The sequence below is a fragment of the Podarcis melisellensis genome, assembly GCF_964234715.1.
Source record: "Podarcis melisellensis genome assembly, chromosome: 10".
Classification (NCBI taxonomy): Eukaryota; Metazoa; Chordata; class Lepidosauria; order Squamata; family Lacertidae; genus Podarcis; species Podarcis melisellensis.
In genome coordinates this window covers 664,710-676,679 of record NC_138542.1, presented here as the reverse complement: position 1 = coordinate 676,679, position 11,970 = coordinate 664,710, and the positions used below count along the sequence as shown (strand labels likewise).

At 42.6% G+C, this 11,970-nt stretch overlaps 1 protein-coding gene across 6 annotated transcripts in view; it reads right to left on the bottom strand.

Moving 5' to 3' along the window:
• Positions 1-11,970, bottom strand: part of ITPR2 (inositol 1,4,5-trisphosphate receptor type 2) — a 313,187-nt gene that overhangs the window by 248,269 nt on the left and 52,948 nt on the right. For 5 of the 6 annotated variants that reach the window (XM_081927580.1, XM_081927582.1, XM_081927583.1 and 2 more), the window contains 8 exons: positions 11,766-11,917; positions 10,790-10,889; positions 10,541-10,701; positions 8,630-8,771; positions 4,567-4,728; positions 2,557-2,729; positions 2,175-2,294; positions 1,893-2,078 (listed from right to left, as the gene is read on the bottom strand). In XM_081927580.1, the coding sequence (XP_081783706.1) occupies positions 1,893-2,078; positions 2,175-2,294; positions 2,557-2,729; positions 4,567-4,728; positions 8,630-8,771; positions 10,541-10,701; positions 10,790-10,889; positions 11,766-11,917 (1,196 nt within the window). The remainder of the gene's footprint in view (positions 1-1,892; positions 2,079-2,174; positions 2,295-2,556; positions 2,730-4,566; positions 4,729-8,629; positions 8,772-10,540; positions 10,702-10,789; positions 10,890-11,765; positions 11,918-11,970) is intronic. The other variant, XM_081927585.1, reaches the window with a different exon arrangement.

Genomic DNA, 11,970 nt, shown 5'->3' with positions numbered 1-11,970 from the left:
CTATTTCTGTGTTTGTTACTGAATAACCTGGTTGCTAAGGTACCAATCTAAACATCTGAGGAATATTACAGAAACTCAACCAACACATTTCTAGTCTTTTACTGGACTATGCCTGTTAGACTCTCACTCAGTTATAAAATACAATCCACATTACATGGTGTTAGGCCTGGGCAATGTATCAATACATCACCCAGGACACGATGGCAGCTTCACCCGGTGGTATACCATGAGTGAAACCACCACTGCTCCTGAGTCCTCCGCCTCCAGCACCCAGCAGCAGGAACAAGTGGCCCCAGCTGGGCCTGAGATTGGGGACGGGGCAGGAGGAACAGGGACAATTGGGCATGAGGTGAAGGAGGCTTGAAATCGGTGTGTGTGTGAGAGAGAGAGAAAGAAGAAGCAGTGAGAACTGGGTGCAGGGTGAAGGAGGCTTGACATTGGTGTATGTGCGAAGGAAGGAGCAAGGAGAACTGGGCATGCGGTGAAGGAGCCTTGAAACTGGGGTGGGGTATGTGCGAAGGAAGGAGGGAAAATTGTGTGTGTGTGTGTGTGTGTGTGTGTGTGTGTGTGTGTGTTAGAAGGAGCAAGGAGAATCTGTCATATGGTGAAGGAGGCTTGAAATCAGTGCGTTTGTGTGAAGGGAAGGAAAGAGCAGGGAGAACTGGGCATGCGGTGAAGGAGTCTTGAAACTGGGGTGGGGGGGTGAAGGAATGAACAGGGAGAATCAGGCGTGTGGTGAAGGAGGCGGAGAAATTGGCTCCTTATGAAATCAGCTGCCCCGAGGAGAATAGTGGCTAGTGAGTGACGCAAAGCAGGGAGACAGGGCCCATCCTTCCCCCCTCCTAACTTGCTGTGTGTGTTGCATCCCCTCCATTTCATATTCCAATGTTTGGCTGATGATACATCACGATGTAGAAATGCTGACATTGCCCAACCCTGCATAGTGTACACAGCACTGCTCTGAATAAATCCCTCAGTGACATTGAAATTCTTACATTTAATAGCAGTTTTGCAACCTAGCCTTGTATCCTGCCATAAGCCATGCCTAATGAAAATGTTAAGGACACAGGCTGAAAATCCACAAATCAATCAGCTGACTTACAGTATACGGTCAATCTTATGCACTTTACTCAGAAGCCAGCTCCAATGTGTGTATGTTGTGGGGAGGGCTTTCTTCCTGGTAAATGCGCCAAGAATTGCAGTCTTAATTTAATTCAATGAAACAACTTTAGTTTAAATGAAGACCTATCAATGAACTGCAGATTGTATATTAAACATCTTGGGGCTTGTTCAGATGTTATTTCCCCTCCGGGAAATGAAGCAACACCAAGTTTGATTTAATTTGATGGTGGTATAACTTTACATTCTTCTATTAGCAGAGTATCTTACACGGGGCTCTTTGTAGTCTCCTAGCCATGCACTGATCAGATCCACATTCTTGTAGCTTCAACAATGCTAGTGGGTGTTCCCATGCCATTCATCTGACCCCCAGTGAAATATCTTTCACAGATCAATAGTTGTCTTTTACACAAAATATTAATTTAGTCCATACCCAGCAATGCGTATGCTTTCAGCCTTGGACCACGTTGCACAAAACACCATTGCAGTACCTTATAAACACAGCTTTGTTCAGTCATTGTTTTCCAAAGTTTATCCCACTTTCTGGTGGAACCATGCTGGAGATGGGTGTGTGTTCAGTATATTTTTTCTCAAAGGGAAAATTCTTACCGAATTAATGCTTAGCTCAGGCCTCCAAAATTTGTGGAGTGCATGTTGAATTCAGGCAATGAACTCTGAGGATACTGATGAATCCAGAGAACACAGAAGGAACAGAAAGGATTAACTTGTGTCCTGTGGGACAAACAATTCACCTTTTTGGAAAGCTGCTTTACCTGTAATAAGTGAGGACTTCTAAATCAGCTTTGGTGCCCTCCTTAGCTTCTTGGGCAAGATGCCTGATGGCTTTACCATGAGGTTCCTTGTTGCTATCAATCCAGTACAGCCAAACCTCTTCCTCGTCCAGATCATCAGAGAGGGTGGAGCAATCCAAGGGGTTGTCCATTTGCACTGAGACCAACCTTAAAACAAACAGTTTACACTATACCTACTAATGATCTTCTTAAAACTGTGTGAGACAATGTAAAATAATTCAACTGAGAGGTCAATTAACTTACTTGGTCTGAATGAGAATATCAGCATTTCCTGGGCTCAGCATATATTTGCAAATAAGTTCCTGAGTGACTGGGATTGCAGTTGTGTTGGAAACACACAAGTCTGACAGGTAGTCCAAGAACCTTGAGGTGAGGGGGAGATTAACAAGAAAATGGGATGGGTCACACTGCAGGAATTTATTGAAAAGAAACAACACAATGATTATCAATAGTACCCTATCCGTAAAATACTGAATGCAAATTTAAATTACATATAGTGGAAAGTTTATGTAATCTATCATTTGTTCCTGGACACAGGTTCATGATCAAAGATACACAGATAAAAAGATGATCAGTGTACAAATTTTTAAAAGAAAGCAAAGAAATGGTGTGGGCTAATTCAAACCTTGGCTCTCGATTCCTCCTGAGTAAATTTACAAACGTCTCTATTTCTTTAGCTGTGATATGTTTCTCTAGTAGCTTCCTGTTGTTGTGCAGCAAAGCTGTGATTGTGTCTTCTGCCAATATATCATAGCCAATCTGAGACTGCATGACACAGAAGTTCTTAGCAATGTATTCCTGGAAGAAAATCCCATGGAAGTCTGTCACCAGATTGAAAGATGGAAGGTTCCACACATGACCCACACCCCATTTTTGACCAGCAATATTTAGTTTGATAGGCAAGTAGATGAGAGACCATGGTTCCTTTCTTTAAATTACTAGAGCATACTCCATATGTGTTTAGCTATTTTAGTTTTGTTTCTATCTTGATCCTTCTCAAGGCACAGAAGCCATTAAAAATCATTAAAACACAGGTCAACAACAAAAAAAATACTCAAATCAATCAAATATTTTCCAAGTCTGATTATATTAAAGATATTCCAAGAGGAAAGTTTTGCTCTTATGGAGTTGGATTCAGGTTTGGACTTTCACAGAGCTCAGATAAGGGCTGCTCCACAACTGTGAGGCAGCCACCAAAAATGTTGGTCTGTAACAGCTATCCCCAACTTGGTGCCCTTCAGATGCTTTGGACTACAACCCCCATCAATCCCAACAAGCATGGCTGATGCCCATGTTGGCTGATGTGCTGTTCTACTCCCATGGAAGAACCTATGGAGCAAAGCAGCAAAGCAGATCACATGGAGAGCACCTGATGAGCAACTTGCAGAAGTGAACTTTTGAGCCTTTTGAGCTTCTACCTCCACTTCTGCTAGGCTTCACCCCTTTGTGGAGAACTAGAGTCTCTTGAAGGTCCAGCCTTCTGGCCTGACAAAGGGCACCTCTCTTGAATTCAGTGGCCTTCCACCTGGTGCACTCCGGGTGCCACTGGACTGGCAAGGTATTGCAGAGGCACCATAGATTCATAGCTGGGATTCCAGACTGGTTCAAAATTGACACCTAGACATACAGTGAAGAAGGCACTCTCACTTCACATACTTATCATGCTGATACACAGGACCAGCAAGAAGGTGTATCTGAGGTATGTATGACCTAAGCTATTACAAGATTTACACATCCAAATCAGTACCTTGAACTGTGCCCAGAAGACAATTTAGAGTTAGTACAGCTGCTAATCAGCATGATAATAAAAGTTGCTTCTTCACATCCCCAAAAACCTGACCAGCATACTTTTGTCTGATCAGCCAACTTTTAGCTTTGATGCTTACTTGACTCTCCTTGTAAAATTTGCCCTAGTATGACCCACAAATGCTTAGATACTCCATGTACCAATCAGTACCAGAATATTCCTTATGACAGGAAGATTCCTTCTCACAGACTTTTGTTCCCAGGTGATTCATCAAGATGGGGGTCCACTAGTCCACTGCAGGCACTATTCTGGAAGAGTGCAAGTACCTCTGCTAGTCTATGGTCAGATCACCTCCCCACTCTGCTCCTTTCCTTGCTTTTATTTATTTAAATAATTCTATTATGCCATGCATAGCTCCCTGGAGCCCTCATGGAAAGAAACCAGCAAAACAATAAAAGCGGTAAGAAGTCAACCATATCAGTTCAAAAATTGCACACACAGTCAACAAATCAACCAATAAATGGCACCAATCTTTTTTTAAAAATAAGAAAACAAGTCAGTTTATCAAACAAGATGGGTTAAGGGGGATGTCCTAGGAACACCCTGCCTGACTGTTGATAGCAGCGAATTAATCCCACCTTCATCAGGTGGAGCCAATCATAGCAAAGAGATTCCAACTCAACAGCACCTCATGCTACTATACTGCACTTGGTTAAAGTAATGGAATTAATCCACAGTCACACTGAAAGTGGAATTTTGGTTCCATAAAATCAAGTTGGCATTACTCTCCTGCCGCAGTCATTCCACTGGATTCAATGAATCTATAAGCACAACCAAGGAGTCCACTGTACACAATTATGTAGCCACATGAGAAGGCAAGAGAACAACCTGGTTTTTCCTGTAGTCCTGCTGGGAATGCCGGAGGATTCTGTAACAAAGCCTCAGCATGTATTTGTATGGGGCATATCTCTGGTCGCCCAGATCTTCAAGTCTCAGTATGGCTCCTTCTCCCACTTTGTCTTTAAATGGAGCTTTCAAGATCCCAAATATCTGTTTGTATACACATAGAGACACATAAATACAAAAACAAAGTGATGACTAATGGTGGGGATAGAAAAACAGGGTATTTTGGTGAATTCAGTGAACAATATATTATATAAGCATTTTGAGCCAGGGGGGAAATAAAATGTGCCCCACCACTGAGGTTGAATCAATTCAGCAATGAAAATTGCATGGCATTCTATATGTAATTTTCACTATGAGTTCACTTCATCCTCCAACAGGTCATCTCATGTTTAAATTATTTTAAATAATACTGTAGCTTAGCTCCCAGCAGTGCAGCAGCTACAAGAGCAAGACAGGAGGAAAGTGGTCATGATTTTCACCCTGTGCCCCAGCATGCTGCCTGATAAGCTTAACTATGGTTTAAAAGTAACAGTGGTTTGCAGTGAGCTGAGGAACCTGTGGCCCTGCAAATGTTGCTGGACTACAACTCCCATCATCCCTGATCATTGGCAATGCTGGCTGGGACTGATGGAATATGGAGTCCTGAAATATCTAGAACACTGACTTCTCAACAAGGGGGGGCACCTGAACATTTCAGGGTATGTGTGAGTGTTTCCATTAAAAAAAGTGTGATCTAACCAAAAGATTAACAACATTAAAGTATACAAGTCTGAAATGTTATGTTCAGAGGATGAGAAGATCACATGCAGCATGATCTGCATGTCATCATGAGTGCAAAGAAGTTCAACATTATCTCTTAAGTGGTGTGACATGCAATATACAGAGCGCAGCAGTTCGTCATGCACTGTGTGGTTAATCACTCACATGTTGATTTATACTACTCATTTCCACTACTTTTTAGAACTTTGAACATACCATACACTACTGCTATTACATATCAGATTATCCTCGATTTAAGGCTGAGGTTTTTTCAGTGTGCTATGTGGGGATGGAATTGTGCAGCTGGAAAAATGGACAGAAAACTGGATGTGTTGGGTGCATGTGTTTATTAAGCACTTAAATGACAAATAATATCAGGGATGGTACACATATAAATTAGATGAGCTCAGTGTCTGTATGTAAATTACCCAAACCATAGATCCTCCTCTACTTCATCTTCACCTTTGGGCAGGTAACACTTGCATCCTTGTAAATACCCTTTAAGTACTCCTGTTTTTGTAGCTTAGCCTTATCTCACACCCTGTGTTCCTTCTGCGCAGCCAATACATAACAGCTGGTCATGGGTTCCAGTTAGTCAATGGTGGCATATTATACTGGATATAAAGACAGGAGGTTCTTGTTTCCACAGACAAGCAGGCCTGCATTTACTTTTGATCACAATGCTTGCCAAATATTTCACCAATGAAAACTATTTGTTTTTACTCTTGCTTTCTTGAATGAGAACAACATTCACCATTTCCCCCACAAACACGAGAGCTGGAGAGAGTACTACAGCTGAGTATGAAAGGCATAAGTGATCTAGTTAGTGAGCCAATCCAGAGAATTCTACCAATGTATTTATTTATTTATTAAATAATTTTTATTAACAGGCCAATCACATCACATTATTCAAATCACATTAGTTCCAAATTATACAGCCAAATTTTAAATTTTGTTGAGGGTACCCATACATCAAGCTCCGCACGAGTCCAAAATTCCAGATAACTCCAGGCATCACTTATTTTACTGCTTTAATTAGACAGTTCTATCCAGTTCGATCTGGATAGTCCTTTATTACTTTCTTTCTCATCTTGTTGTTATCATATATTCCTTTCTTTGCGATCTCTGATTATTCTCACAAGCAGACTGAAAACTGGCGTCTCTGTGTGGGTTTTGTACTGTTCAAAAACTATTTCGCTCAGGGACAGCTTCTGTTCAACGCTTCCATAAACAAAGTTAATCTTCGGTCTGTCCTTTATTTTTTCTCAGGCTAGCCAAATAAATCAAATAAATCAGGGGGCTCTGTCAGGTCAAACTTGCATTCCAGCACTCCTTCTCTTTCAAACGATCGTGATTCTCCTCCCCCTGTCCTTCTTTCTCCGGCAAGCCTGTCTTGGCGAGACACCATTTTTTAACTGCGTCATAAAATTTTTCCTCTTTCTCACCGTTCACCAGTCTTCTCTCCTGTTGTAATCCATCCCCACACAGTTCGTAAAATCCTGCTTATGATTAATAAAAACGCGACGATCTTATTTCTTTCTGGGGTGAAGGGTTATTAATATCACATAGTGCAAAGAAAAGAAGAGTTTTTTCCTCCACCCACCCCCCTTCGTTCCAAACATACAGTGGTGCCTCGCAAGACGAAATTAATCTGTTCCGCGAGTCTCTTCGTCTTGCGGTTTTTTCGTCTTGCGAAGCACGGCTATTAGCGGCTTAGGGGCTTAGCAGCTAAGCGGCTATTAACGGCTTAGCGGCTATTAACGGCTTTAAGAAAAAGGAAAAAACCTCGCAAGAACTCGCAAGACGTTTCGTCTTGCGAAGCAAGCCCATAGGGAAATTCGTCTAGCGAAGCGACGCAAAAACCGAAAAACCCTTTTGTCTTGCGCGTTTTTCGTTTTGCGAGGCATTCGTCTTGCGGGGCACCACTGTACAGTCTCCTAGTAGTGATTCATCAGAAGATTTACTTATCCGTCCATCACTCCCGGTCACAGAGATCCATTAATCAGCAGCCTTATCTGTCGAGCTTTACTTGATGTATGTGCTTCAGCTTCATTTCCAATCATATGTTTCCAATTATAATTCCGAGCTGAAGCAACCAGCACGCGCTAATTGGAATCGGCGTCAGGAAGAGCTGACTTCACCGAGGGCTCATGCCAAGTGTTCGGCACCCCCATCTCTCGGATCAGGGGGTGCATTGTGAACACCGCTGGCAAGACAGCTCCCCACCCCACATGCTGGGGGGGAGGGAAGGCTGCATACTTCCCATAGCAGCCCCTTAATTACCTCGTATGGGTCAGAGAGATGTTATTGTCGGCCATCTTCCAACGCGCCACCTGGTGGCCCCCCGAATTCTACCAATTTATTAATCCCTGCTGGCTTTGCTCACCAAACTCATCCAACCCTTAGTCAGGCTTTGCAGATTACAGACCAGGCCAATCTTATGCCTGCATTGAGTCTGAAGCAGACCACCTAGAAACACTCTGAAAAAGCTTCACTGCTTGGCAGCTTGATTCTGCAGACAATAAAAAATATTCAGAAAATGGAAACTGAGCTGACTGCAGAACAGACTGTGAAAACGATTTTATCACTTATGTTCAGTCCTTGTCAGAGCATCTCCAGAAGGATTTTTTGGACCGCAAGTGTGATTCAGCTGCCAAAGATGATTTCAAACAATTCCCTTCAGGAAAAAATTGGTTGAAATATTTCCCTGTATATCCCAAAACAGAAGAGCAGCCTCTGCACTTCATTGTGACATTTTCATCCACATGCCTTTGTGAAGATGGTTTTTCTGTTCTTTTAGATATTGAAACAAAGCAGCACAGCAGGCTGATGCTGAAAGTGAAACAAGATGTACTCTGTCTTCCACGGTGCCCAGAATCCAAAAGCTTGTGACAAACATGCAGAATCAATGTTGATATTAATAATAATAAAAGCATTTTTTTGAAATTTATAATTTTGTGCAGCTTTTTGGAAATTTGAATAACTGTTTTTTAAAAAGTTATAAGTACTTTGATTGATTTTTTATTATTAAGCCCCAAAATATTATTTATAATTAATATTCAATCATTTAATTTCAATCATTTTGAAAATGCAAATAAAATAATTAGGAGAGGCAGGTTTGAAGAGATTTTTATATTACCTAAAAGGGGACATTGGGTTTAAAAAGTCTGGGAAACACTGACCAAAGGGGTCAGTTCCCCCCCCCCACCTTGAAGCGATATGCAAACAAGGCCACTGTATCTTTGAAGAATATGCTCCATATTAAATATTTCTATCAATTACATACCTGTGCCAATATATTTTGTTCCCTCATTAATTTTTGCCTCTCTCGGTTGGGCTTAATGACCATCACATCCAACACTTCCTGGCCATTATTGTGCACATCAGCAACAAAGAAAATGAGATCTTCCAACAGCTTGGTTACAAACCTATGTTGTTTGAAGAAGTACAATACAGTGAACAAGTGTAGCTCTGTAACAAAATGTTACAGTGTGGAGTGTTTCTGTTCAGGGTTTCAACCACTCTTTCCTTTCCCGCCACCCCAAACTCCCAGCAGTCAGTCATCATTCTGCACCCTTGCATCATGTTTAGTCCACCTTGGGCTGTTTTGATAAATATTTTATCTCCGTTTTTCCCATTGGTTTCTGGATGCTGGGGGTGGGAGTGGGGCTCAGTAACATCAACTTATTTCATTTCTTCATTGGTATCTATGGGCAACTTTCTCTTAAGTCCCCAACGACAACAGCAAACAGCTTCTCTGTATAATGTAAGAAGTGACCTATCAAGACAATGAAATGGTTCTTTCTAACGGGTGTATGGGCGTTGTCCCAATCTCCTTGTTCTAGCCACACTATTCTATTCCTGACTCCCACCCATTTCAAATTTCCATGCCGTTCAATTATTATGGAACAGTTTTGAGGGTTACTCACACACAGTTCCAGTTTTTTGCCCCCTGCAGTTTTTTTTGTACTTGGGATTTGCTAATACTTGTCTCTTGTCCCGCAGTATAGATTGTTGGCATCCATCTGTCTCAAAACACAATGGAGTGTGCCTCTGGGGATGAAGTCAAACCGTTGTGTTAGCAGTGACCTCCCTGGGGCACAAGCTTGGGCAGTGTGTCTAGAGGTTCTGGGCTGCCCAGACGACAAGACACCTGCCTTTTATATATAAAAGGATAAGGATGTAGATAATATAGATAATAATGAATAATGATATTTTTCACATAACCACAACCTCCACAAACACCCCCCCTTGTGACAGGCATTTTCCTTGTTTGTTATAATTATTACTGACAAAAATATATGGGGTTGTCTCTAGCATGCTGGTTCACCAGCAGACTTTTTTTTTTTGCACATAGCAGAATTACCTCTTCCTCTCCTGTCCCCTCAAACTACCTACCCCACCAGCCACACACCCTCAAAATCAGCTCTAAGGTTTGAGAGGCTCTCTGGAGCAGATCTGGGGGACATGCAAGGGGAGGACAGGAAACCCATTGTTGCAGCATTACATACAATCCTCTGACTCCACAAATCTGCAGACCTTCACACCTAAGAAAAATACAATTTTCCACAACTCTTGCACTATCAGAAGCCAAGGGAATACAGAATTGACACATTGTATGCACATAATGAAGTCAATGCACAGAAGTCTGTTGAGCCTGAAAGTGGGGCATGGGGTTGATACACTTTCCCTAATCCTCCTTGTGTTCAATACATACACATTTTTGAAAGCATAAATAGGCTCCAGGGCTGAAAAAGCACAGGGATGGGGAATCTGTGGCCCTTCATATATTGTTGGGCTGCAACTCTTCTCTTTCCTGCCCATTGGGCCATGTGGTCTGGAGGTAATGGCATTCTCCTATGCTGCAATGGGTTAATGCATCAGACTGTTAACCAGAAGGTTGGTGGTCGGAGCCCACTCAGGGACAGCTGTAAGCAGGATTCCTGCAGTGCAGGGGTTGGACTAGATGACCCTTGGGTGTCCCTTCCAACTCTATAATTCTGTGATCTTAAGACTCCAGCAACACTTGGAGGGCCACAGATGCCTCATAGCTGCTGTAGCATAATAATGCTGAACTGATCAATTATTTCCAACATCTGGTTTAGTAGTCTCTTGTGAAAGCCTGTATTAGCTGTAAGCATTTGCTTGGTATCTTTAGGTCAGGGAGGGAGGCAAAAGGTAAAAAAGGATCACTGACCTCCTTTCATTTTGAGTTACAGAGCCATTCTCCAACTTTTTAACTGTGGATGCTAAAACCTTGTTGGCATCATTAGCAAAATCCAAATCTCTAACCTCAGACAGAGGAACAGACACAATAGCAAATGCTTCCTTGTCTTCTTTCGTTTGGCAGGTCCCAATCTGTAATATTGGCAGGGGAAGAACAACCAAAATTTAATGTGAGAAAGCAGCTTTCTTTGCTTAAGTTATGTTGACTGTTGGTATTTACCTTTAACATCACAGGCCTTTCTTCGTCTTTGTCTATTGGGATACTGGTACTGGTGACCCATGTGTTGGTGCACAGGTGTCTCAGTCGCACATAAGAATTTCTAAACAAAGTAAAACAACAGCTCTCAAGGAATAAATGTAAAATCATTGGAGCATCAAATGTTGTTTTCAAATCCACTGGGAAGGAATCAGCTGACAATGGGTCCAGCCCTGGTCTCCACCTGTGGTTGGAGGCTTTATGCTCAGATTAACAAGAGGAAGGAAGAAGGAAATGTGGAGTACTAGCCTACCCCTCTTCTTCCCCTGATTTCCTAGCCAGCACCAGCTACCTCCATCACAAAGAGGCAAGTAAAGGGAGGAGGTGGAGGAAGGCTAGCCTAGCATGCTCCCTTAGGAAGCACTATTGCTCTGCAGGGTCATACGGCTTTGCAGTCTTCACGCACATAATAACTCACCCCCAGAGAGAGAGAGGGGCTGGAGACACTGGCTAAGCAGGTACATGGACGGCAACCTCTGCCTCTCTCCCAAGCACTACCTGACATTTCTTCCAAGCTTAAAATAACCCCCTGAAATTGGGTTGCTGCAATGCCCCCTTATTATAGACCGGCACAGGCTCTCTCCTCCTCCACACTTCATCATGAGTTCCGGAACCCCCCGCCCCCCCCAAAAAAGCACTGGGTACACGTACATGTACACACACACACACATATGTAAAGCACCCCTGGACGGAACCAATGTTTGTCCACAGATAGCTTTCCAGGTCATGTGGCCAGCAGGACTAAACCACTTCTGGCACAATGGGACATAGTAATGAGTGCCAAAGTGCACAGAAACATGATTTATCTACTTGCACTGGTGTGCTTTTGAACTGCTAGGTTGGCAGAAGCTGGAAAGAGCAACAGAACCTCACCCCATCACACAGATTTGAACTGCTGACTTTTCAGCTGGCAAGCCCACAGATACACATGCAACACTACCTTGGAACCAGGCAGTCAGCTCGCTGAAGGGTGGTAGCATCCAGTTCAAAAAGAGAGGCAATATCATTTCCATGTGGCACAGACACCAGCGTATACATAATTTTTTCCCCAGCATGTCGTTTCTTCTTTGAAATGAGTTCACTGTCTCTCTGCTGATGAAGAACAAGGATACTTTGGTTTACACAGCATCCTATGGTTAGTTCTG